The following is a 27,786-nucleotide window of genomic DNA, read 5'->3' as shown; positions in this document are numbered from 1 at the left end:
TTGACCAGATACATTGAAATGTTTGGCGGTTAACCGATGTCCATGGCGTTATGCTGTCACTTTGTATTGCCTAACATTGTAAGGGGTGTAGGTAACTCGGATGTTTGTGGCATGTTAGCCATAGGTCCTTCTTCGGTCTCATTTGTCATCCTTGTCCTTAAAGGCCATTTAATCCAAGTTAGTTGACATGGTGGTTGAAGATACCCTGTGGGACTCATGAGATCAAACAAATTGGCGAACAAACTTCGGTTTCTATCACTGTCATCAGACCAGGACGCCACGAATTTATGCGGAAATGTACAGCGGTCACATGTGTTTTATAGTAATCACAGAATTATGTGGGTAAAGCCAGTGGAGAAAATATTATGCCACTGTCGATTGTGAGAGTTTACTTTGACCGGCCGTGGTACAACAATTTCTGAACACAGACCTGTGGACTGCTCGATTACTTCCCATTTGCAACCGATAGCGATCTGACTCTAATTGATCTTGGTCGATTTGAAGGTGCCCGGAAGGTGGCACCACAAGCAATTCTCTATGGGGTGATCAGTCTCGGTGAGGTGTAACGGGGTGTACCTGGGTCCATATGCCCTGTCGCACATCTCATTTAAGTGGGGTGGCGCTCCCGAATTCTGTCTGACGAACGCCTCATTATGCGACCAATGTACGATACTCGACACAAGCACACGGATGAGTACACGCAGAAGCTGGCAACAGACTTCCTTCAGTGCCTTCAGTTGGAACTTGATGGTTGGGATGGAACTGAAATTTAGGCATAGACCTGTAGCTTTACAGGTAACATTAGTCGTGTCTGGTAATCAAAGTAGCTGTTAAGCCTCTTTTAAATGATAGACTGGAGTAGATATGTTTCCTCTGATAAATTAATATGGTTGTACGGCGGTGAAGCACAAATGTTCTTTGGTGTTGCTATCAATGATGATGATAGTGCCCATCCACGTGGTAAAAAAACTCAGGCACTCAATCAAACTAATCTTGTCAACGCATGAAAACTAGAACCTGGTGTCTGTCTCCTGTATGACCTCCAGTCCTCGCGACTAGCAACAATAAATTACAGCCCAACTTCACAAACACCCTAATGTTGCGATTTGTTTACCTGCTGGCCCTACGCTCCAGTCGACTGCAATATGTGTGCGTGCACTGCTGTAGTCAGTGCATCTTATTGGCGTCCCAAGAACAGATAGTGTCAAACGATGGCATTCGGTTCCACCGATCTGGTAATGTAAGCATGTCTGTCTATCATTGGTGACGTTAGATCCGGTGTTCGCTTCACACACTGTTGCACTGAGCTGGTTTTGAAGACCTAATAAAAATGCGCTGTTGTTTCATGGAGAGCACTCGGTCATTTCATTCACAATGAACACAAAACAAGGCTCTTATTTACCACCGTGGTATTCAGCTAATGTCTACCACTGCCACTGCCCCAGCGTTAAACATGTAAGTCTGGTCGGCTTGACCGTGGGTCGGTATCGAACCGGTAAGTTGAAGTCAATGCGCCACGTCACTGGTTTCGCTTCTTCTACTGCCAACAGTCAACCGAATCATGATAGCCATGGATGAACAAGACAGTCCTTCGATATCAGTAAGCCTCTAGTTCTACTCTCAGTTCTAGTTTCTGGCCAACCGTGACAGTTTCATCAAACTGGTTGCACTGTTCATCGGGCTGTTTTCCGATCTTTTCCTGGTTTTAGGCTATTGCGCACCGTGCCAGTCTTATTGAATCCGCCTCTTCACAAGAACAGCGCAAGCGCGAATTAGAAACCCGTCTTTTTGTGGCCAGTGCTGAAGTGGATGCTCACAAATCTGCGATAAATGATATGCGCGGCAAACGTGACACTTACGAACGTGATATACGCGAGTTGACCGAACAGGTTGAAGCAGCCAAAGCTGAGTTGTCACGTTGGCAGCGGGAGCGAGAACAGCTGAGTCTCCGCGTCTCCACTGGGGTGGACACTAATCCCACGGCAGAGCAGTGCAAGACCCTTCGGGCCAGTAGTGATGTGAGTCCTTCCTCCACCGGTAGATCGTGAGCGATACGTTTAGTTTTTTTATCCTTATCCCATTATCCGATGACCCATCAACTGCTGCTTTCGCGGTTTTGACTTCCTTCGTTCCAGCTACGTCGAGCTTCCATCCAACGACTCGAAAGCCAACTGGCTGAACTAGACGAGGGAATGACACGCCAGGGTGAACAGCTGGCTAGTCGTCGTAATACGGTAACCGAACTGGAAAAAAGATCTTGTCAGCTCGATGTGGAAGTGGCCAGGCTGCGACAAAAGCTGGAAGGTCAATTCCGCTCGTATCTCACTTTGAAGAATCCAGGGAATGTAGAAAAACTGTAAGTTTATGGGTTAGTCCCAGACTAGCTTTGTCTTCATGTTTAACTCGTACTTCCACTCATCACCTTAAAGCTGATTGAGTACGAAGCTGAGTTTAGGAGACCATGATTGTCTGATTGAACGCTTGGAGGTTTGGGCTCCTCAGAATGCTTGACACAGTCCCGCACCAAGTCCTTTTCTCACGCGCTTTTTTCTCTTTTCATTCTAAGACTAGAAATATAGTTAGACAAACTTTGTGGTTGTGTGGCAGTGAAGCATCAGTATCAAGACTGTTGTTGCTTTCTCTGATGATGATGTTTAATAAGGTATTTCGTGTTTATCGTACAGTGTTTGTCCTTACAGACGTGTGGGCACAAGAACCCACGCGGAGTTTTCTCAACAAGCGATCTGATGGTTGACCTTTTTCAATAATTGATAAGATATTGAGACGCACTCCAGAGTACCTCCGAAACCCCGGTTTTCAGAACTGTCTCTATCGGTCCAGAATATGCACACAACGTCGTTTGAATTTTGAATAAGGCTCGTCCAATCCTTTTGCATGTGTTTCGACCCAACACAGTATGAAGCCAAGGACACCCTTTGAACATGCTCCCGACTTTTTGAGGAGGGACAGTGGAGTTTTTGAAGCACTACTTATTTCGAGTCTTGTATTAGTTTTGACCACAGCATGACTGGCGAACCTAAAGGATCACGGTTGCATTGCCAGTGAGCATCATTTGGGGCATTAGAAAGCGGTGAGCTGTAGCACCCTTCCGGTGCCTAGCTGCCATGCCACCCAAAGGAAGCACGAGGGCTGGGATACTGCCAGGTTGCCCAAGCCTAGACATGGGAAGTCGAGTGGCGGAGGTCGGATTCGAACCACGGACCTTCCGGTCAGTAAATTCGCGCTCTAACCACTTGGGCCATCTCGCCCATTAAGTTGCATATCGTTGGGCCTTGTAGAGTTCGTGTATCGGACTACAATGAGACTGTGTTGTCATGTGGCTGCAAGAGTTGATCTTTGAGGGTCGAGTACATATACTATTCGACTACGGATGCCTTAGAACCATAGAATCGTTCGAAGTAATCGAACCGTGACTGGATCTCTGGTGAGGTAGCACCTTCGAAATTTAAGGAATGTACCCAACACTGCGAGATACTATGGCTCGGCCCTGTGTTGCGCATGTCTTGTACTTTAGCGATGTGCTTCAGTTCTCATTTAGCGTATCCGAGTGGGTTTTGGAGGTATTGGCGTCTAAGATGTCGTTGACTGATTATCAGTAGGCCTATCTCAACAACGTCGTAAGCCAGTGAAGCATCGGTGTTGTAAGTAATGATGATGGCCATGCTAATGAACACCTATAAACCTACTACCGTTTATGCGAATCGTTTGATGATCCCGTGCTTTCCGTGAAAAAAAAGAAACCATAACATATTATCTGGACTACACATGCCTCTCAGCTTATCTGCCATTTGTATCATTTTAGGACAGTGTTTTTAGCGCGTCGTCGCTCAATTTTTATTGTACCGTGTCGGATCTACTTACTTCAGTTCTCGAGTGAAGCCTTTTGTCTCTACTTCACCCTGCGATGGAAGCATAGTTGTTTCTTTCCCTTTTGGAATCATCACCAGTGCACACCTCTAGAAGCATTCTTAAGGATGGGAATTCGAATACCACCAATCGCCCACGAATGAGTAGACAGTAATCCAATAAACATCCACTAAGAGAGAATATGGAGCAAATGTGGTTTTGTGGGAGACTCATCTGAAACCAAGCTGAAGCTCTCGTTTATGATGTTTTCAACCTTATACCAGTTGAGCACCAGCATTTATTACTCATGTATTGCTGTCGATTGTGATGACTTCCTCGGGCCTCGAATTCCTATCCCAGAATATAGCGTTTGGCTTACTCTCACGTTGTTCCGTTTCTTTCATAGTCATACGCAGATAACTATTTGTTTACCAATACCAATGACTGTCGGCCTTGATCTGCCGTTGCGGTTGTTTTTCCGAATTTAACCGTGATTGGGTACCTATTGATTCGCTAATTCATATGTTCGGATATCGGTTCAAAACAAACCACTTTTGGAGTTCTCGGATGCTTTTGGCTAGACATAACTTTTCCTGCCCCCTCAAGTTGTCGCTTTTTCCCTGCTTAACTTTGTCGTCAAAATCGACCGTTAGGTTTACTGACCGGTGCGTTGGCGATATATGATGCTGTTGTTATTAGTTCTGGCTTCGGTATCCTGTCGCTCACGAGGACTGAAACTACTGCGCGAGAATCATTCTGTAGTTCCTTTTAAGGAAAATTAGATCTCCATTCTCATTACTCATCCAGCCACTCACAATAACACCACTTCCAAGTGGCATAACTCCAAAACGGTATCTCCGACTACCCATACAGCCTACCAGTTCCTTCCCGTCATCTGTAAACAGCTAAGCAATTGTTTTCACAGCAGTGAACATGTACTGCACTAGCGTGAATTAGATGGCTTCTGCGAATAGGGAACGGAATGGTGTTTAAACAGATACGTTTTAAATTATCCGAATATTTGGAGCGGCTTATTAAACATAACCGGTTGGGGTGCTAGAGACGTGTAATAACTGTGGCCAACCGCCAACCTTCCCTTCTTTTCTCATGATTTTTAGTATGTGCAAATACATATTAGTGTTGTGTTGCCGTCAATACTGATAAGACTTTGTCTCTCTTTGAGTCTGGTAAGAGTCAGTTTGGAAATGCAAGTGAAAAGGGCCAACAAAAATTCTGTCCAATCAATATCTTTTTTCCAGTTTCGACGGATTGGGCTCTTTAGAAACCGGTGATCAAACTGAGCAGTATGAAGTCATGTTCGACTTCACTGCTCGACATCCGGACGAACTCTCATTGAGTACCGGTGCACTCGTCCAAGTAAGTTTTTTTGTCGCGCAGTTTGGTTTCAGCTCACCTGTTTTTAATAAGGCTAAGTAAAGTCGCGAGCAAATCTCAGGTGTTATTGTGCTAGTCTCCTAGTGCTGACTTACTACCCATTCTTTTGGACGTGCTAAGTATCCAACAGGTAGTGCCATGGACTCCTTTGTAGACGAATCGGCTTCGATGCCTCACAGGGACCTTGAAATTAGATATTGACTCTTGTTTTGCTGGTCGCCTCACTTCTTTTCTCTGAAAGGAATGGAGACGTGCATGGTGTGAGGCCATGATTAGTAGGGCACTTTGAAGATCCCGAATTGTCTGCATTCAAGCACCCTCATGTTTTGTAACTCCTCCCTGGTGTGGTCTCGGATTTCGTTTTGATGAGGGTCGGGCTGGTAAAGACTGAGCCTTTCCCGCCATCTACCGGGGCCTATCAATCGGTCACTATTTGCGAGTGTCCGGCCGCCATCCATAACTGAAACGATCACGTAATTCTAACCTTCGTACTCGTGTGAACTCTTAGCTTGTGCTGGGCTATGGTCGGCTCCCTACCCCAATAACATTAACAGTAACCCCGTTCTTTTGGCACGTAAGACCTTTGACCTCCAGTCTCCTTAGTAAGTTCCACAATAGATCCTGTCCCATCGTCATATAAATTGCTAGCTAGCTAGATGCACAACCACAGAAAACAGACGGATTTTTTGACATCTCACTCCCTAGCATCGTTTAGTTCCATGACCTTAACATTTCCCTTTACATAGATCGTCAGTGAACCACCTTTCCCCGTGGCTGCTGGGTGGCTTTATGGAGAGTCTAATGGAATGAAGGGCTTGTTCCCCGAGTCGTATGTCCGAAAACGGGTGACTGGGAAAATCGATCCGTTTGATCCTTTTGGCGTGCATAAGGCAACGACAAAGTAAGGCAACAGCTTAGTTCATCTTGGAATGCTTTCTTGTAAACGTCTTATCTTGTCTTTCGCCGTGATTTTGGCGGTAATGCTGTTGAACTTGTTCGTTTTTCTACTCATCCGTCAGATAGAGACTTAGCAATATGATGCCGACGTGCAATTGTAGGTATTAACTAGCCACCGACAAAAGAGCAAAATTAATCAGCTTCTACCGCCTCTGTCTGTCTTTGCTTGTTTGTTGGCGTGGGCACATATGCCTCCTGCCCTCACTAGTGGCCAGTTTACTGTATCTCCAGCTAATCAGCGTTTTCCCCTACCTCACGTTTCTTGTTATCTTCTATCCGTTAATCCAGTTCAATTCAGAAGGCAGTCCCCAGCTCCGCTTTCACGGATTTCGCCCTTTCAAAACAAACTACCACACCAGAGGAAAACAAAAAGGCTAAATCGGATCCTCCAACCTCGTCCGAGCCGGTGACCTGAATTTGGCTGTGAACGATGTCGTTCATGTCTACGCCATTCGGGACGAGTGGTGGGAGGGGGAATGTGAACAAACCAAACTCTCTGGATTATTTCCAGCCAACTACACGAAGAAACTGACGCCAGAAGTAAGGATACAGTGAACGGTGGCTTCTTTTACATATTGCAACACTTCGTGTTCTTACTTCTTTTCTGTGAATCCAAGCTCTAGGCCCAAGCAACCAAATACGTTGGCCTTGCTCTCCTAACCTAACCGTTCTCTCTGCATCTTACTCCCTATTATGTTCACTTCCTGATCGCCATATACCCTCTCAGTTCCATTTCAAGCATTTCGCTATCTGACTGCGATTTTCACTCTGGTTATTTTCAGGAGTTGAGCGCCGTAAAGACGTTAAGTTCCGCATCTCCGCCTTTGAAATCAACTGAACAAGTTGTCTTGGTAGGTTTGCATTGTTCCTCACCTATTGTGTCCCATACAGTCACATTTATGCCCTTAGTCTTCGTCGTCAGATTGCATGTTTTTAAGCCCAGCGCTGCGTTCATGCAGGCCATGTAATTTCATCGGGGCGAAACACCTGTAATTGTATGTCTTTACTTGTATGTCCCCTGAGAAGTTCGTATGCATAGCATCCTTGTGTCCGAGAATGTGCATTTGGATTTTGCACGCTAGTAGAAGCGTTTGGGTTGTTGACAGTCAAGTTCCAGCTTTATCTTGCAGAGATGCTCATGCACTTTCAGGGAGATTCAGCACGATCATGCTGACGGGAGGGGAGCAGAAATCAGTTTCAGTTGACCTGCTTGAACCAGGTTGCACTTGTATGTGCCAACTTCCTTATACCACCTTAACTCACTGGCGCGATGTAGCTCTAGACCAACTGACAAGAAACAAGCGAAAAACCGTACGAAGCTAATCCCATGAAAAATAGCTGGCTTCGCTTTGTTAGAGCATTCCCTCATTTATGGAAACAGTGGCACTGCCTTCCTCCGAGGAAGAACGGGTTAGAAGACGCTATCCCAAAAGACTGCACACTCGGATGGCCCAAATGTTTGCCGGTTGATGGCCGGTGGACTATCCAAAAAACAAAACAACTTAAATAGCGATTCCAAACCTATCGTAGCAGTTTCAAATGTAAAAAGTGAGTACCTTGCCCCTTGCGCACTCGGATTAGGTAAGCCGCCATGGGAAAGTGGGTCGGACTATTGAATCATTGGTTCCAGGCCTAGCCTTTCAAGAAGACTAACTACCCCTAACTAGCGGTTTCAGCTACTGGTTCAGTGGTTTGGGGTTCCCGAACAAAACCCCGAATCCTTCCATTGTCCTCTGTGTCAGAATTTTCAGTCAGAGACCAAAGCTTGGATATCCCGGCCAAACATCTTTCTTCGGTCTGGGTAACCGGGACCTATCATCCACTCCCGAAGCCCATCTTTCAGCGATTGTCAACTTTTTCACCTCAGCCCTGATGATTGTCCTAAACCACGAGACTGGCTGCACTGCATTGACAAAGCTTCCAGAAAATTGTCGCGTGTGAGCCGTTCGGTTGACGGCCTAAATTTATACCAACGCATTTCGAGTCGGTTTCCTCTATCTGCATTCACACAGACAAAAGGCAACCTTGAGGCAGAGGAAGATGCCTTTATTTGAGATTTATCGTGGCTGCTCCGGTTAGCAGGAAGTACAGAAATGATTCTGGCAGGTTGGCTGGCGGAGTCCGGAAGAAACCCATCCTGGCGGTCGCTCAGGGTTCATCAGTTGTGCCTAGTGGCTCTCTTATAATTCTATCTCGCATCCAGTGACCGTCCTCCGTCACTGCGTAGTTCTCTCACTGCTTGACAAAAACAGGTTGACGTCATTAAACACTTTAGGCCAGAACCTCCTACACGTGTCCGTCATCCCTTCATTATTCTCATCCTTGGTGAATAAAATATGGAATATGGAGTCACCGTACCTTGGTACACGGCTTATAACCGAAAAGTTAACTGAATGATTGACATTAACGGAAAATCCCGTTTGCACCTCCCCATCCGTAATTCATAGTTCGTATTCATGGTAACCTGCTCCGTCCGAACTAATTAGTCGCGTTTTTCGGTTATACGCGCCCATAATTGCTCTCCAAAGTCCCATCGACTTGTGTAATCCCTTACTATTCGTCTACCCTTCTATAATCAACTTACTCAGCCTAACCCAACTCCCCCTATCAACACCACAATCGCCACCACCATGTCTTCACAATCCGACACCGAGCTCACTGTTAGTGCGTCAAAAAGTGGAAGCCCCGCACCAGGTTCCGGTCAAGCCTCGCCTTCCTCACATATCACTATTACTACGAAACCAGAATTCGCCCGTGTGATTGCACCCTACACAGCCACGGCTGTTGGCCAATTGTCACTGCAACCAGGACAGGTTGTGCAGTTGCGCAAGCGTTCTGCCAAGGGTTGGTGGGAAGGCGAACTACAGGTGAGTTTGCGTTCCGCTCTTTTCTCGTACATGACCACTTTTTCATTGTCGCTTTGTTTGAGTTAATTTATGCAGATGGAACTCTCAATGAGCATCCTAGTGTTTGTGCACCCAGCGCATGAGATTATGCAAGCACATCTGTTCATTCTTAGTCACCTTTCATCAACCAGTTTGGTCAGCTCCTTCCAATAATCATTCCAAACCGGATTCTTGGTTTACCTTGTTATCTTCCTGTCTGTCTTTTGGGCGGATAGGGAGGGAATCGGTTGTTAGTGACTTCGGTGATAGAGCACAGTAAACGGTAGCCTGACTAGCATGATGCCTGTCTCGAGTAGGTCTGTTAGTTTTCACTTGTCCCCGTTTTTCTAGTTTTATAGTAGTTAGTCACCAAAACACTCAACTCCGTCATCAGAATGCAGGCGAGGTCAGTCCCCCTCCATTTCACACCTTTGGCTTGGCGAATCCCAAGATTGTGCTATATCACCGTGGACTGGAATTTAATCTACTAGCTATAAGGCCTTGAAAGTTTCCCAACACAGGTTTGAGCATCCCTTCTTGAGGCTAGCAGTGCCCCTTGACATGAGTCTGGTAATTCTGATAGGCGGACTAGTTTTTTTCTTGGTGAACGTCATGTACATGTCTATCACTGGGGCCTCTAGCGACGAAAAGGCGGAATTGATATTCCTGAATTTTACACGATTAAAGTCATACTTCGTCTTCCACAAAATTCTCCTTTTACGTAGCCTCTTTTAAGGTGTTCGTGTTGACCAGAAGTGTTACTACTAAATGGGAATGGCTATAATGAGCGTTGTACATCCTAACTTGAATAAGAGTCCATGGGTTGTTTTTCCAAAAACCATACTGTGATTCTCAACCGACAACGACGAGGAATTGAATCACTGCCGACTGATTAGACGAGTGAGGTTTTCTGAGTTACCAGCAGTGAGAATATCATTTTCCTAGTTTACCCTGCTGCTTTGTATGTTACTTTAGATTGTGCCGAAACTTGAGGTGCACCCGCAGACACTGGCCAAGTGACGCTGCGGAATTCACTTCTACTGTGTTTCATGGAACTCCGTAATCATGCCTGGCAACCATCGCGTTACTCATGTTACAGTGTCCTCGGAAGCACCATATTATTGGCATCCCCTGCAGCTGAGTAGGTCACGGACATGCCTCCTTTCCCAACATTAGACGTAACTAGCATCACAAGACATCGTTTTCAAGAGTCCGCATATCCTATGTACAAGGCGTCGTCTAGGTGTCGGTTGGCATTGCCGTCTTTGTGCCAAAACTTTCTGTGCATGAAACCAGAAAGTAGTTTGATGCAATTTTACGAAATACCAAGAACACCTAATTGGTTCTCCGTGCTTGCGTATCATGATCCCTGTTTGCTCGAATCAGTTGGTAGTAGAAAAAACCCATCTATGATAGATGGATACATTTGTCGAATACACAGTACACAAAACGTGCTTATTGTCATTTGAGGATGATCTACTGGCTCTTTTCAGTCCACTCTTTCTATTCAATCTGTACGTGGTGTATGACGTGATTGTGTCTGATACAATTTTTTGGCATTTCTTTTGGTTTGCTGTGAAAATTGGTGTGTTCACTATGTTGTGAGTGCGAGGCCTGGCTCGATTATTTTCTCTCCTGCGACGTCTACATTTACTAAAGAGCAGGTCCCAAACAGAGCTTGGTATTGAAGTTGCAAATATCTTGCCGGAAGGATACTCTGTTCTAGTCCTGCCTGTCACTAGTGTCTATTCAAGTCTGTGCAGTCTGACATTAGCTCGGCCCTTGCTGGTCAGCCATACGTTTAGCCCACCGCTAGTTTCACGAATGTCTTGATAATGCTTGATAATGATATTCTCTCTATTCTCCATCCCTTTTTGTTTCTGTGGTCAGTGATGCCGTTTTTTGCTCATAAATTAACTGTAAATGGCAAGTCTCGGGGATCCGTTGGCATACTTCGTTCATCTGGTTACATTGAGTTCATTTCTGATGGTAAAGTTAGACCGTGGACAAACTATTCCCCCTACTTTTACTGTGCTGGTGTTGAAATTAATTCCACTCACATGTTCATCCGACTAACGTTGAGTACACTGCTCGTGTTTATCTCATAACCGTGCCTTATACGGAATAAATGTGGTTCCGCAGTACATGTTTAACAATTGACTGACGTAACAGTGTCAGCTCAGTTGTCTCTCAAACACCGTATGACAACTGTGAGTGGAAGTAATGCGACATGTTGACTATACGGTTAGGATTTTGGACGCGGAACAGCGGTCGCACCGATTGTTTGCTCGAAGTATTTGAGTTAGCCAGGAAATCCGATGCTCAGATCTTTTACAACCAATGTCAGAGGAACCGAGGTGATCCACCATACGTGCCCGATTTGTAAGTTGCAGGTGTTTATTCTCTCTATTCTCCATCCCTTTTTGTTTCTGTGGTCAGTGATGCCGTTTTTTGCTCATAAATTAACTGTAAATGGCAAGTCTCGGGGATCCGTTGGCATACTTCGTTCATCTGGTTACATTGAGTTCATTTCTGATGGTAAAGTTAGACCGTGGACAAACTATTCCCCCTACTTTTACTGTGCTGGTGTTGAAATTAATTCCACTCACATGTTCATCCGACTAACGTTGAGTACACTGCTCGTGTTTATCTCATAACCGTGCCTTATACGGAATAAATGTGGTTCCGCAGTACATGTTTAACAATTGACTGACGTAACAGTGTCAGCTCAGTTGTCTCTCAAACACCGTATGACAACTGTGAGTGGAAGTAATGCGACATGTTGACTATACGGTTAGGATTTTGGACGCGGAACAGCGGTCGCACCGATTGTTTGCTCGAAGTATTTGAGTTAGCCAGGAAATCCGATGCTCAGATCTTTTACAACCAATGTCAGAGGAACCGAGGTGATCCACCATACGTGCCCGATTTGTAAGTTGCAACTTAGGTTTCATTTTTACGCACCACCTAGATAGCTCTTTTGTTCCATTATTGATTTGATGTGTTGCGGAGAGAGGAGAAGCATGAACCATCTTCCCTGGTTGTGCATTGTTTTTAGTGCAACTCCGAGTCTTGTAATTACTTCGCTAAACGGCAGGCCTTCATAGAAGAATCTAGTACACTTGTCTTTCATTGTCTACTCTTTTATGACTCGTCCAGGGCTTTGACTTTGATAAGGTCAGTTTCGCGATATCTCGCACACAGGTGACTGTGCCACTCGTCTTACACTTTGCACTCTTGCCTTCTTCCACGCCATGCGTGCGCACGCTTATTATGTGTGCCACCTTTTAACTCAGAACGTTTTACTTTTTTCCTCTTTTCGCCCCTTCCCCCCCACATCGCAACCGCCAATGGGTGATACCCGTTTCGTGCGTTCCTTTTCCGGTATTATGGTAGCTTGACTCTGACTAGCATTGTGCGCCTCATAATGACAATTCTATTGATCTTGTTTGTTCTAGTGAAGCAGGAATAACTGCCTGTTCTTCGTAAACCTCACTTTGTTTCTGCACGATTAATTGCGTCATTTGTTTTGGTGTCTATTTGGTCGCCTTTCATTGTCTGCTTTTCGTAGCCCTCCTTGGATCCGTTAACTTTCTTTATCGTCCACTATCATGAATGTATTTTCCTCCTATGCTGGCTGATTCACCATTCTAATGAGCTTTAATGATAATGTTTCACTACTGTTGATGATACCAACATGCTAAAGCGTTGCTGTACCCCAGTCTGGACGCTCCCGAAGGAAGGTTGGTGTTGTTTTTGAGCTCCTTTGTCTTCCTGATTTTGTTTCTTATTGAGGAACAAGGAGTTATATGATGTTTTACCAAGTTAAGTTTTCAATGAATTGCGCGGCAGAACACATTTCATCCTGTCCATCCCTTGGCCAACTTTTCAAATCAGTAGCTTTTTGGTATGTGGGGACTTTTAATGAACCGGTTGTTGCTGATACTTATTGACACATTATAGTTACTTGAGCGCTTCTGTGCTGTCCCCGGTCTTGCCAATATGGATGCAGATGTGCTGATGAACTGATTCTTTTTTACTTTCTGTGAAACATTGAAAACTGTTCCAGCCTGTAGCGCTATGTGGTAAAACTGTGGAAACAGCTTGCGGTGATACTTCTGATACTCGTATGTCGTTAGATTTTCAAAAAAGACAAGTCATTGTTTCGATGGCATCCGACCCTGGCGCTCTGTCTAGAAAACCGCTAATCGCTCCTTGGCTGCGGTCACTTTGGCTAGTTAGTCAGTAGTTTCTCAGTCATCTTGGTTAGCTTTTGGCGGATTTTCTTTCGTTCCATTGATCGAGTCATCTTCATTACTACATCGTGACTATTTGTTGCTCTCGATCAAGAGCCGTATCCCAAAAGCGTCTATAGTTAGCAAAGACCTATTAGTATTGTCAGTCCGCCTATTTCGCCTCTTTCATGCGCATTAAGCAGACCGTCGGGGAAAAAATGTGTGGCAGAATATGAGGTCTTTAGCTATACCGAATTCCCTTCGAGGTACACCGGATTTTGACCACTTCTTCGTTAGGCTCAATGTCCCTTTTAGAAACAACTTACCATTTTCTCTGAAGAAACGAAATTCACACAAATGCGTTTCCATATTTCTCGTGGGCAAGTTTTCTTCCTTCCTTTGACCTTGTCGTATCTTACTCTATTCATGTCATATCTTACCCTGTTTAGATTCCGTGAGTTGTTCATTACTACCCGAATACACGTTTATTCCCCAAAGTAAAAATGTCTAAATAAGGATAACTTTTTTCCCCGGTAGCAAATTCTTTCTGCAGCATTATGGACCCGTTCGCATGTTCCCGCAGAAACCGTTTTTTCCTGATCGCAACCAACTTGTTTGTTTTTACTAACCTTGAGGTCGTAAATGGAGTGGAAATTTTTTAGTACATGACGGACCGTTTGAAGAAGTCTATCGGGAGGTATATTCGACCAGATATGGTTAGCGGTATGTGATCGCCATTGCTGCTCTGATTTCGGTGTTTGATTCAACTGATTAGTCGCCATATTCCGTTTTACTGAAGTTTAGCGTTTCCATTTACACTTAAATTTGTTTTTCAGCAACGGGGGCGAGTGCGTCAGTTTGGTTGGTTTCCCGCAGATTACGTGAAAGTAATTTCGGCTTCGTCATTAAATGGGTCCCAGGCAGTACCAGGTAGGCTTTTGTTCAGTTTGTTTTCCGTATTAATCTATTTCGGTTCATGAATAGCAGAAAGCCACCCACTAGTGACGATTACTTACTATAACTCCCTACCACTTGCAGCATCTCACGCAAGGGAGTTAATGAACAAAGTTGATAATTGTCCTTGTAGGTACTTCGATTTTCGGTTGTAAGAATACGCAATTGGGATTTTTCAAAGTGAAAATAGATGACAATATCGGAGATAAACTTGCGCGATTTTTAAGCCCGAGAAACGGCGCACTTGGTAAATGCTTCCGTCGAGGTCAGCCGATGCGAAGGAACGTGGTGAGGTAAAAGCTGATCAGCTTTTTTAGTGGTTATAAGGTGCTAAAACAATGTGCCCAAGCTTTTCGTCGGGGTAATTATATATTGAAGCAAGTGTACTCAAAGGGAAACTGCGTGGAAGAAACCGAAAAATCGTAAATATAGGATTATACGTGCTGTTCGGTCGCTTAACTATATTCCCCAGATGTACCCCGCGATGCAGTTTCCAAGACGTGCTAAGCACAGTCGATTGGCTCACAAACTTTGCAACACAGAAAGGTGTAAGTTGTTGTTAGACCTGCGATCTTGACCTAGTATGCTCATCTGAGGCTCTAATCATGTGAATATCTTCAGTGCGCCTGTTACCCAGACAGAAAGGATCAAGACTACCTAAATTATGTGAGTACGAAAATATGATGGCATAAGTCGCTGGAGTGTGCCTAGTTTTGGCCTAAACCTAAGGATAAGGCGCACATCTTTGATGTGGTTAGGAGGAGCCTTTCAAATAACCGCTACTAGCTATTGTAGCGTGGCTAGTATATCAAAAAGACCGCTAAGTGAGGAAGAGCGTTGTCTATTAGAAAAGGGATTGGCTTTTGCAATAAGCTAATTGATGATCAGGAAGAAATATTCCTAGCGTTGAATTTGTGTTTCAAAAACTACCGTCAACGGAGAAGTGACGGGTACAGCTGGTCACATTCCTGAAGTCCCAACAGCCAGAAGCTCCAAATATTACACCATCGGAGGGAAAAGCGTTTAACACCCCAAAACAGATGGAAACCATAGTGATCATAATGGAGGATAAGCGTATCGCCACTGTGGTCATGATCAAGAAGGTCGAGCAACACCTAGCTGATGGTCCTTACCGGCGGACCAATAGTAGAAATATTACACCTATACTGAAAAGAAGTAAAGCTGAAATCGGCAGATATTTTTGATCCATTTCGGATATCCCATAGAAGGGAATAAGTTCAGTCAAAGGAGAGGAAGAAGGTCGATTGTACCCCAAAAGTGCAATCGAACCATGATTTTACGACCTACCAAAAATCCATAAATCAGATGCCCTGGTGAGACCGATAGTAAACGGAATAGTTTTCCCACCCCATCAGCTGGCCAGATGGGTGGGAACCCCTCACCGGAAATCCCTTACTTTCACTAAGAATTCATATAACTGCCAACAAAGTAGCGGATATCGAAACCGGTCCAAATTAAAGTAAAGAACGATATTCGTGGTATTGGACATCCGGCTAGTTTGATTAGGCGTCCATTGCGAAGGTGTTGGTACCGGTGCCGAAACCCGAAAGAGAACGGATTGGGATTGCTGTTATTCCATACAAACCAGAAACATCGGGGTCATTTGAAGGATTTTAAACACGGCTAGCATAAGAATAGCCTTCCAGAAGAGATACACTCTACGCTGTGCACTGGTGCGACTGAAGAATCTCCTCCCGGCAAACAGAACCAGGGACTGTCTACAATTGTAACAACTGCACTAAGGTCTATATAGGACAGATGGCCAGGGAACTTCACACCCGAATCGGAGAACACCGAAGGAAAATAAACAGGCTGCCGAAAATCGCATATGAATATCGAGCTTTACTTAAATGCTTGGCAATGGTGGAGCATGCATTAGACACGGGACACAAAATCGACTTAGGAAATGTTGAGGTTTCGAGGCGAGAACTACCGTCCACGCAACGTAGACTGACGGTTGAGATGGTAGAAATCGCCAAGCATCCCTGTGTTAACAGAGTGGACTGCGTGGGACTGCATGCATATGGAACAATGACTTCTCAATCGGTTCCAAACTTTTTCCAATTGATTGTAAACTGAAGGAGTTCCGTTCCCATATTGCTTGCGTACGCTGATGTGTGACAGATGTACGATCGAAACCCGCTTTTTAAATATTGTTATCTGTGCTATCTCTCCGAGAGGATGACACTAGTCCACTGTGCCCCAAAGGCACCTCGTTTTGGTCGAAAGTGACGACGTGGAGTGGATTCCTTTGGGTTTTTTTGTCGTTTAGATGTCCAATGCTGGTCATTCAACTCAGTATGAACGGAGTCCTTGCGGGACATTACCCAAATTCGTTGTTCTCTCTGATCCTCCAAAGTGAGGACTTCTATCCAGAAATAATTGATCCAGCGCTACAGGGAGTTCTGTTTGAGACATTTTTATCAGCCTAAGATACTAGTTCAACTTATTAGTTTGCTCAGTATATGACTTTCAGAAACATCTGAAAACAATGCGACAGAATTTCCAATGTTATATAGGTTTCTGGGGATGTTGGCAAAGGATGGATAGGATAAAAAAAGAATTGAATTAAAAGATAGTGCTTTGAAAGTCATTACCATTTGTTACTCACTCTGAATAGCTGTAGTGTACATCCTCCAATCTCACTGAAAAGCGCAGCTGCCACCGAATACCATCCCTATTTACAGCAGTTAGACGCGAGTTCAATGTAATTTGATCGGACCTGCTAATATTTCGACACTTTGGGGCCTGCAATCAGGCATGTGTGGTGTATAGAAGTGCGCTTATCCAATGCGATTTTCCTACTAATGCAAGCTGAGGCTTGCTCTCTCTGAGGCGCATTGCTGACTACCCAGCATACACAGCTACGAGCTTGAAGCTAATACTGCAGGATCTAGCTCAAATGAAGCTGAATAAGGAAGGATGACAAGAAGTGGAGGCGAACTGTGAGGCCAAGGGAGAAGATTCTCCGACTCTTTCACATCTCAATAAGCTTGCTGGGATGCACTTGATATTTGGCCTTCAAACAGTGCCTGTGTTTTATCGCTCATTGTGGTGACATTCCGTCACAAACAGGACTCGATATGCAGAAGGAAATAATAAAGTTATAAAACAAACTATCTTAACCATCGAACACTCAGTTCCCGAGGCAAATTAGCGATCTCCCCAATGGTTACTCCGTCCAATGGAGGGGATCACCGTACACGGATAAGAATATTCAATTTTCCTTAAAAAGCAGACTGGGTGATTAGGATGGTCTAAGAGGATTAACTATGCTCATAGGTCTCCTTGTCTTTTGAACCCTGGAGCATGTGCATCAAATCTTTCGTACTGTATTATACGTTTTTGCTCCGGTACACTGTCAGGTCTTCTAAAAATGTACTGACGTGGATGAAAAGAAATTTACGTGCGGGGCGTAGATTGTTTGATCTGGACTACTAAATTCTAGATGGACCCCATTGAGCTGATGTTTGAGGTCAGGCCTCTTGATTCCACGTCATGAGAAGTTCGTATAATTCAAAACAGTCTTGTTGTGTCTGTCCCCCTGTGGATTCAACCACATCTGGCCATATGTAGGTGAACTTTATCCGCTGAACAAGTGCACCCTCGCCGTTGGCTGGTTTTGCATATTCTTTGGCTCTAAAGTAGTTTTACGTAAGTTTCTGAGATGTATTCCAGATGTTGTGTCATCCGGGCTTCCTGATCCATCTGTCAAATAACTGGATTCGCTCCTCCGCTAAGTTTCCGAGACATTAGCTTCGATGCTTTTGCCTCAACCACCCCCGATGCATATATGAATGGGCTTTCTGTCTGCCTTCTTTTTGTGAAATTACCCACGGCAGTATGATCGCTCTTCTTTTATTCAGGTTGAAGAGCAACATTCACCTTCCAACAAGACTTCTCAATTTTAGCAGTCATCAATGAATTAAATCTTCCAACAGAGAACAGAACACCTAGTTCTGATGGATTGTTTGTGAGTGGGAGTCAAAAGGCCGATTACTGTGGAGGGAACAATAAAGTACCGTCTAATATTGATGAGCCAGAGGTTGTTTAGAGCTGCATCTCACAGTCGGGTGTACAATTATCTGATGCTCCAACCAGTTATCTGCAATTTGAGTTAGGACTCGAACTACTCACGCAGTCAGCCATACCCACCGTTTTGGGTTCCATATTTCGGTAGACGACCGAACTGTAAGGTTGTAATGTTTCACGGTGAATATTGGGCTCTCCATCTCGTTCAATGTTCCCCTTCACCTACAGGACCGCTCAAGACTGCAGCACGTTCCACAACTGATTCGTGCTCTTCAATCACTACTACGGTCTCCACTTCTGAAGCTCCTACTGGTACTACGCTTACCCACACTACGACTTCACCAAAAATGCCAACTACCGAGCCGCCGATACCGGCCATATCCACAGTCCCATCCCAGTCAGCTCAGCCTACACAACCCACGCAGACCGCTATCGGAAATCGTTCAGTTGAAATGATGCAAGCAATTTTTAGTTACAGAGCTGCCCACGCCGATGAGTTAACCTTTGAAGAGGGTTCGGTGATTACAGTTCTCGGTCGGGATGAACCAGAATGGTGGCGTGGTCGTCTGCAGTCATCTGGTGCGGAAGGTTTATTCCCCGTCAACTACGTACGACCCTACACCCAACCCGTGCCTGGAGCTCCTTCTAAGCAACCTGTTCCACATGGACCAACAACGACCGGTACCGTCTCGTGTACGCACCTTTGTATATTTTCTGCCAGATGTTGAGGCCATGTTTATTCTGTCCTGGTTCATGTGCACTTTACATATTTCACCGCTTCACATATTCATCCATTGCTTTGTATCGCAGTTAACGCGACTTAACTCTCTTGATTAGCTTGGAGCACTGGTTCACCGGGATGCTAGTGGTGTTTTATCTTAGTCCTGTTGTCCCAGACTCGCGCAAGTTTTCCTTGTGCTTGAGAAAATGCAGCGCACTGCATTTCCTTACCAAAATATTTGCTGTAAACGCGACCTTCCACTTAAGTGGGCAGCACCTCTGTTTTTGCGTTTACTTTGGTTTACACAGCAAATGCGCACTGAAAGTGCACCATGTGTGAGCGACTTACTGTTTGCATACCAACTGTCACATTGCACTTTTCAGGTGTTCATTTTTCACAAATCAGCGTCATGTAATGGGGATAGGGTTGGCAAGGTGATCAGTTATGGCCCAAAGGCACCACTGCTCCGTCTACATCGTCGGATTAATTCGTTTTTAGTTGTGTTATGAATCCCAGATTACGTCAGTGTGCACGTGATGGAGACATGTTACGACAATTAAGCATCAAAGTTGAGTGCCAACGCGTTTTTCCTCAGTGCTGTCACTCTCATTCTGGATCTACATCATTCATTTGGGTGGTCGCCTATGGTTCTGATTCGAGTTGAGACTCTGGTGTGTCAGGCGGGCATTTTACCGTTGTTCGGCCCTCTCTCTCTCTCTCCCTGCAACTGAGTTGACAAATGTTTGCACTTTGAGCAGCGACCAAGTTTCGAACAACTGAGCCTGTTCTGACATGATAATCCGTCGTACGCTGGTGTCAACACATACCGGCAACAAGCTCACTTAGCCTGTTAGTTAACCGAAGCTTATATCCGAGTACATTCAAGGATAGTAACTGCCAGTGAGTTCTGACGAGGGCGACCCCAGGAGTGTACAGACGATAATGGTATGGATGTATACCGTGCGTGTCACGCAACCACTCACTAGTAATCCATGCCACATCTGCTGCAAATACTGTATTGGCCTGCACACTTTCTGAAACCCCGTTAACCTAGTGCTTTGAGTTGGATTTTCTGTTCTGATGCATTAAATAAAAGGTAGAGGAGATGTCAGCTCCCCTGAGGCCCAAATGGCTTACGCAACCCATCGCAGTAGGACGCTGTTTTTCTTCTGTAACCTACGTAGTATGCAAACAGGTTTGAATGACCACATGCGATCATATTGAGTTCTTCTCATCGACCGCAGATGTAACTGACAGGTACTAAAGCTGACTAATCTACAAACCTAACTTTTACACTCATATCAGCTCTTCAGTTTTCAGTGTTCATTCTACTACAATCAGCCTGTCTGTTACGGCGTACTATCACACATTTCTGTTATTTACAGTTGCGCCTGTCACAGATTTTCGACTGACGCGTGATCTCATTGTTTACACATGAACCATCTTTTGTATTTGGTTTTTCGCCCACTCCCCCGTTCTCCTCGTTAGCAAGTGTCTAATTTCCCTTTAACTTCTCACGAATGCCCATATACATGGCTTTTCTATCGGCCACTGACTATCCGTCCGTCTTTGTGCAGTGTTGACTGATAGTATTGTTTTCCCCTGAATTTATATAAAGTCTAGTATCGAGTCGATTTGTTGGGCACATCATCACCATTGATAGATTGTTTTTATGGTGGCCGTACGTCTCACAAATTATAAAATAAATCTCACGTGGTTCGATGCAGCCACTACTGCTTGCGCAATGCTGTTGTCTTTCATAGTAAGGAAAACGAGTATTTACAAGAGTTGACGACGCCTGATTACGTTGTGTAAACCCTTGGGCCACTCAGAATGCTTATTATTTTCTTACTCCAAATATTTACTGGCGCACAGGAGAGTGGACGGCGTGCACTTCCTTTGTGACTCATTGCTGCTTCGAATCCTCCGGATCGCAGGTACAGCTTGATCAACTTCCCTGACTAGACTCCCAATACTGTGTTATGCGTTAGTCAAGACCTAAACACTCTTTTTTCTAACCCGATGCAGCCCGTTCGGTCCATCCCCGTGAGTACTAACCTAGTTCGCGTTACTTGCGCCATCCCGGTTCCTAGCTCAGGTTTACTTCCTTCAAATATGCTAGGTTGTTTGTCCAGTATACACATATTCCATGGATGATCGCAGGCCTGAATACGTCTGATGTGAACATCGTTCGGGAATCATACTTGTGATCCGGTATTTATCCATTGAGCGGCGTGAAAATTCCTCCCCCTTCCGACAATCGGTTTGATTCTTTTTTGTACTTACAAAGCATACAGTCAGATCCGCTTGGTGACACTTGCATGTGATCTGCGTTACGAAGTCATGTGTACAGCTACAAGCCCAAGCCAGCTCAAATGTGCTTCGTTTGGAATATATTTAGGTTTGGAACGCCCGAATCCACTTGCTAATAGTTTCAGAATACCAAGAAGGCGTAGCTTTTGGCCTGTAACTACTTTCTCTCCTGACAATGCGCACTGAAGTATTTCTCACCTCGCAAACTTCCGGATACGTCCAACCAATTAACTGTTTGTGGCATATTTAGTTGGGGTGTGAAGGTTCTAATTTTAGGCGCTGGTAGGTGGGTTGCATACCATACCGTGTCGTCGACCAATCCTGTAAATGTAGAAATAAACCAACGTAGAAATTCTTCCCTCGTTCGTGCGCACCATGTGACTTTGTTTGATGCATCTTGTCGATTGATGCTCACTCGGGATTTTTTCCACCAATCTTATAATTCCTGCCATGCACGGATTTTTCGCTTGATTGCTTTAACCTTGGCCGCTACCTTTGCAGAGCAGGTGGCTTCCGATTTCTCTGTTATGTCGAGTAATCAACTCTGTTAATTCACATCAAGCTGATTTTCCTAATTTGGAGTGCACTTTTCCGTCTGTTTTGATCATTTAACAAACGTTTACAATCTTCCCTCCCCTCGGTTCTGCCATTCGATGTTTCCATATGCAACAAAACGCTCTCCTGGATTTTGCTCAACCTGCTGGAATTTTCATCTTTCAACATCGGTACGTCTCATTCCTTTCGCTACTATCCACTGACAAACTGAATGGCGCTTTTATTCGTTTCTGTCCATTCTGATCATCCTAAAGCAGCCACGAATAAGAAGACCTGAGTTGGACGGACTGACATTAAACATTATTCACCACCGTTTGGCTCACATATATACATTTCGGAGCATAACTTGCCCTTTCGAAATGGCTAGAACGCCTTTCTGTGACTTCTGGTTTTCTCGCTGTTTGTGTCCGTCTACGCGCCTTCCCATTGTCCCCAGTTTGCCTAGCAATTTTACCACTGTATTGGCTACATCTATACCGTTGAGGAATTTGGCACTACTCATCCATCCTTTTGTTCGCCTTTCCGTTCGTACTGAAATCAGACACAAAGCGAACCTTAATCTTTATTGGTGCTTCTTATTAGGAGAAAACTGCGTTTTTCAGTCATCACATTTCGGACTGCATATTTCACCCCCGAACTTCTACAACTTCCCGGTTTTCGTCTGCGACTCAATATGGTCGTTTTCCCTATTTTCGTCCCAATCGCTGGCCCTAGGGAATTTGTGTGTTCTGCATTGCGTCGTTGTTAACGCGCCTTGCGTTTCTATTTTCCTCACTGGCCTCCCTCGTTATGCTCACGATTTTTGACTTATGTGATTGATATGATACCAGTGATTTTATTCAGCCCGCAAGCTTTTATGCCTAGTTCGGTTGGTTTTCTTATCAACTCAGTGCCTAATTCCAAAGCACTTTATACATGGTGCTGTTATGCGGTGCTTTTGCGTCCCTTCGTATGGGCCATCTCTTGCTCCAAACGTTCCCGGCCCTCGCCGACTTTCAACAATTTCCTATCAAGGTCTTGTTTTAGCGTTGCAAGGAGACTGCAAACTTTCGAAATTATAGGAACTCCCGGAGCATTTTCGATTATTTGTACACTGTATGGTATGATGAAAGGAAATAGATCCGTGTGAGCGCTCTGCGATCAACCACTTCAATTGTGTGACGAAAGTAAACCGAACAAGCGTCAGTGACCTTGGTGGGTTTCTTTTTGCTACAGAGCGTGGGTGTCGTCCATTCATTCTACTCCATGTGGATGAATAGTTAGCAGCTGGGATCACTTCGAATCGAAATTGGAGTATCGGTCAACAGCGTTATTTTTTGTGTTTTATGTCTTGCAATACGTGACGGCCCCTTTTTCCCGCATTTATACGGCTCCCTTTTCAAGCACTTTTAACTCCTCTGAGTATAGAAAATATTGGCCTGTTAGCTTTCGCAGATGACACCCCAGAGTAGCGCCTGCGTGTGATTCACAACCAAAATAGTGCGTAGACTCATGCAAAGTGTACGACAAACTTTTATGCAGATTAGCCACCCTTCCGAGAGCCATGTTCTACTGCTACAACGTTGGTGTACGGTCAATCGATATGCACTTACCCTATTTGTTTTGTGAGACTAAGTAATCCAAAAGCGGTGTAAATTTTATGCACTGGGAACTAAGTTAGTCACAGTACGCAAGTTGATTGTATGTGGTATTCCCACAAGAGAAAGGATCACCAATGCGGTTAGTGTGATCCGTCCGGATTGTGATTACTTTAAAAGGGCGGACAACGTGGGGATGACTTGTGAAAGTAAACACTCCATGAGTAAACCGTCACGATTCTTACCCGGAAGGACAGCAACAGGCGAACAGCAAATACTACTACTCACTTGACAGACAACCTTGGTAAAAAGAAGACCATAGTAATGTGTAAAAACAAGACAGAGGAACGAGACTACCTGCAAAGAAAACGTACGAGAATGATGCTTTCAACTTGGAACAGTGCCAACATCATTTTAGAGATGGAACCAGTATCCTTACATACTTCGCCTAACATCAACCAAGTGCAAAAAGCGACCAAACTGGACGCGTTGATAGCTCGGGTGCGTTTATTTGTAACTGATCAGGTGGTCGTTGATCTGTTCGCTGGTCTTGAAAGTGAGCTTCCAAACGTTTTATGACCAATCGAGGGAACATCATCAGTATGCACACTGATGATTGAAAAGTTATTCACTAAACCGTAGGAAGGTCTTGAAAAGATGACTCTCATACGTACCTGGGTATAAGCGTGAACCACTTAGAGTAACAATATAATGATTCAGTTGTAATATTCTTTTCAATATCTGGCTGTCGTGCCACCCGAAGGAAGAACGAGGGCTTGGGTACTACCTAGAGACGAGAAATCGCGATGCGGAGGCCAGGTTCGAACCACGAACCTTCCGGTCAGTGGATCCCTACTTTTACCACTGATTTGCCCCACCATCATTTGGTGGTTCGGGTCGCAATGACAGCTATTCTAGCTGGTAAACTGGGTTAACTTACCAACACGCTACCTTATCAAATGGCTACATGGCCACTGAGAATCTTGTGTGAATACTCTATATTTTGAAGCTGCAAAAGGCGTGCCCAAACGGGATATCCTCTTCTCATACTGTGTTCTTAGCTGGTTGTGCGGACAAACGATGGTTCACAATCATGCATGCTTTGGAGCATGCATTCTACAAATACCTGAACCACACCATTAAACAGAAATAGAAATCTGGGGCAACACCCGACGGAGTTGACTAGTTGGGGAAAGACCTTTGAATGCTTGTGAGCCCAAACACTGCCGACAGTTTGGGTTTTCTGTTTTGGTTAGCTTTATGTAGAAAGACCGACCTAACCGCGGAGCCAGTAGCTTCTAGCATGTCGAGGAAAACCACGATGTTTTGTTTCTGCTCAAGCATTTGATGTAATGTGTACGTGCCGATGTATCTTCTTTCTGATCGAACCCCGCTCTGATACTCTCGGACTCAAGTCACACGTACTGGGGTTGGTTGTCGTGATATTTGTTTGGCAATTGAGGTGGGGTTCATTTATTTGTGATCGGAGCGATCGCTCCAATCAAATTCTATTTGAGAACTCTGTGGTAACTGATGGGCGCGGTTCCCAACACAAAGACGCGCCACCATCTCCGGGCAGTGCTGATGAAACCCATCTGTCTGTGCAATCCAATGGTGTCTTGATGTAAACATGTGTAGTGGGGCATCAGAACCCACGAATGGTGTCCTTATTCAAAGGCCACTTCCGGAGTTGGACGAGTCAAATGACGAACACAGATAGTCTCTCGATCTCTCGATATAGTGATTGGGATACGTCAGCCAAAATTTCGCACGTCCTTAAATCGAGGTCCCTTGTCATCGAGTTTCAAACTTATAATCCATGCAAATATTTTTTGTTGCCAACACCCGGACAAAAATTGGTATCTCCCGACAAAAAATGCTCTTTTTGCATCGCCAAGTTGTTCCTTCCGTTGGTTTGGATTTTACAGTATTACTGCTGTGGTTTTAATCAATGTGTCAAGTAACCTCTAGGGTAACAGCTAAAATATATTGTTTACCGCTCTCAATCTCAGCACCACGTAAACTATACTTGGCGCATCAGTACCCTGTGTTATTCTTGTTAGATTTGTGTTGGGAAAAATTTCCGTCAATAGTGTTTGGTTTAACTAAAGTCAGATCAAGCATTTGACGATGAATTAGTTGGAAGCCATTTTTTACGGACAGTATGATATATTTGTGATAAAACCGGAATAAACCAGCTAGAGATATGTCCAACCTTCTTCTGGCCCGGAACCATGAAGGGATAATTTGATTTACAGGCAAAAGAATCTGCTACAGATGTCATTTCATTGTTACCAACTTCATCCACCTTTTCGTTCAGCCCTACTCAGATCGAACCACTTTTTCCGACTTTGGTGTAATTCGAGTTAAGTTTTGACTTAGAGTTAGTTGACAGGCTCGTTCAACAAATTCGGTTCCCTTAAGGTCTCCTGATTTGTCCATGCGATTCTGTTTTCCCGACTGTTTATCTCCATTCCTGTCATTTTATACATAATAGTCGCTTTCCTTCCGTCTACAGCATCTTTTCGCTGGTTTGACATCATTGGTGTGTTTTTATCCTTAGTGATCTTGCATGTGAGCCCTTCACTGATTTGTTCGAAGGTGTTACGGCATGATCAATATATGTTACTCATTTATTTTCTGTTTCATTCATTTGACTGTGGTGTATACAACTGTCGTTTGCTTGCCGGATTCCAAAGTGTTGCCTGCTCAATGCATTTCCACAAATTCGTATGCTTTTTGGAGACTGTGTAGCATGTGAAATGATGGCTGAAACAGGGTTCACGAGTTTGATCTACGTTACTTGATTCGCTCTGATGATATACGGGTGAGCTAATTAGTTGGATCACTGGCACTGCTTTCGACATAAGGCCTACTGGTCCATATCTCAGCTGTCAATACAATCACACTGTTCTTCTGCCCTAATAGAACGAACATCTGTATTCAACTTCCTCGACTTTTTCTCATTCAGAAATCATGTCTATCATCAGCGTAGATTAAATGTTAGAACGGTTTCCACTACACAATAGAGGGTTGCTTACAAATCGTCCAGCTGTAGCACCCTTTCGGTGTCTAGCTGCCATGCTACACGAGTGCTGGGATACTGCCAGGTTGCCCAAGCTTAGACAGGGGAAGTTGAGTGGCAGAGGTCGGGTTCAAATCACGGACCTTCCAGCCAGTAAATTCGCGCTCTAATCACTTGGTCCATCTCGCCCGAGTGGGGTTTGGTAAATCTTGAAGTCAGAAGTCTAAGTCTATGAACGGAAAAGACACACTTGCAGATGAGATTATACCACCAACCTGAATTGCGCATATACATGAGAATCGGCAAACATTCTCGGGATGCTCGTGCTGTGAGCCAGAGGTCGGTGGTCTGAGCCACGCTGTCAGTCTCATCTCTTTGTTCCATGTATATTTGGACTTCTCATTTCAAAAATGAAGGTTTTAAACGTTTACACTAGTTTTGTGTTTCAAGTTTCGATTTCGGAAACTTCAGTCTCTGCTATTGTATATTCCGACTTGTCCTCTTTTGGGAGGGAAAAGGAATTCAGCTAGAAAATTGGTGAGAGCAACACACCAGAAGGAGTACTTGCGATTGATTCCAATCAGGTTATTTAACTAAACCCCAACATCAGAAAATTTTTTCAGCATGTAGCGGCATTTGTCACTCATTCCTCTGGTTGCAATTTTCCCATTTTTGTGCTTTTTTCCCCATATTATTCCCCATCACATAGTTTGCTGTTTTGTGCTCATAAATATGTGCGTGGCTTGCTAATTTTTATTCATCTGCGTCCCTTGAATCACACCCAACTGGATGCCCTAGGATTCGGGGCATTCACGGCAGCTGTGGATGGAAGTTATTTCTAAAGTTGCACCAAAGTACTCGTTTTCAGTACATAATATCAGTGCTTACTTGTATTACAACCCCAGAATGGGAAATCATCATCACGGGTGAATCTTGATGGATCAAGTCTTATTTGTAATTTATTCACTTGGCTGGACAGTTTAGTTGCGAACGTTCTGTTTTCTACCATGACAACGTCACCCAAATTAGCGAGGAAACGGCGTATTTTCAGTTAAACGCAGCTTAGAATGATGCAAATGCAAGAATGCACCGGCATTCTAAGTGATACATCTACGAGCTGACAACGTACTCTCCATCGGGACTGGTTTTGTCCTGCATCTAATGCGTTTTACATTCACGCTCAACCAGCTTAAGACACCCAACAACCGCACTGGCACTAACATACAGCGCATCAGTCGTACACAGTTGT

The 27,786-nt window shown here is 44.5% G+C and overlaps 2 protein-coding genes across 2 annotated transcripts in view; one reads left to right on the top strand and one right to left on the bottom strand.

The window, feature by feature from the left end:
- T265_14462 (hypothetical protein) overlaps window positions 1-27,786 on the top strand; it is a gene marked incomplete at both ends in the record, with an annotated part of 68,160 nt that overhangs the window by 17,135 nt on the left and 23,239 nt on the right. Inside the window, 8 exons of the mRNA XM_009173751.1 lie at window positions 1,710-2,018; window positions 2,136-2,356; window positions 5,127-5,244; window positions 6,009-6,163; window positions 6,947-7,070; window positions 8,808-9,086; window positions 14,176-14,269; window positions 18,575-19,039. Coding sequence (XP_009172015.1) covers window positions 1,710-2,018; window positions 2,136-2,356; window positions 5,127-5,244; window positions 6,009-6,163; window positions 6,947-7,070; window positions 8,808-9,086; window positions 14,176-14,269; window positions 18,575-19,039 — 1,765 coding nt within the window. The remainder of the gene's footprint in view (window positions 1-1,709; window positions 2,019-2,135; window positions 2,357-5,126; window positions 5,245-6,008; window positions 6,164-6,946; window positions 7,071-8,807; window positions 9,087-14,175; window positions 14,270-18,574; window positions 19,040-27,786) is intronic.
- Window positions 22,860-26,921, bottom strand: T265_08035 (hypothetical protein; the record flags this gene model as incomplete). The annotated part of the gene is made up of 2 exons (XM_009173729.1): window positions 22,860-23,028; window positions 26,788-26,921. The coding sequence occupies 2 exons, from the start codon at window positions 26,919-26,921 to the stop codon at window positions 22,860-22,862; spliced, it is 303 nt and encodes a 100-aa protein (XP_009171993.1).

The sequence above is a fragment of the Opisthorchis viverrini genome (assembly GCF_000715545.1).
Source record: "Opisthorchis viverrini unplaced genomic scaffold opera_v5_200, whole genome shotgun sequence".
NCBI classification, from domain to species: domain Eukaryota; kingdom Metazoa; phylum Platyhelminthes; class Trematoda; order Opisthorchiida; family Opisthorchiidae; genus Opisthorchis; species Opisthorchis viverrini.
Note: the sequence above shows the minus strand (reverse complement) of the source record. Positions and strands in the feature narration are given on the sequence as shown.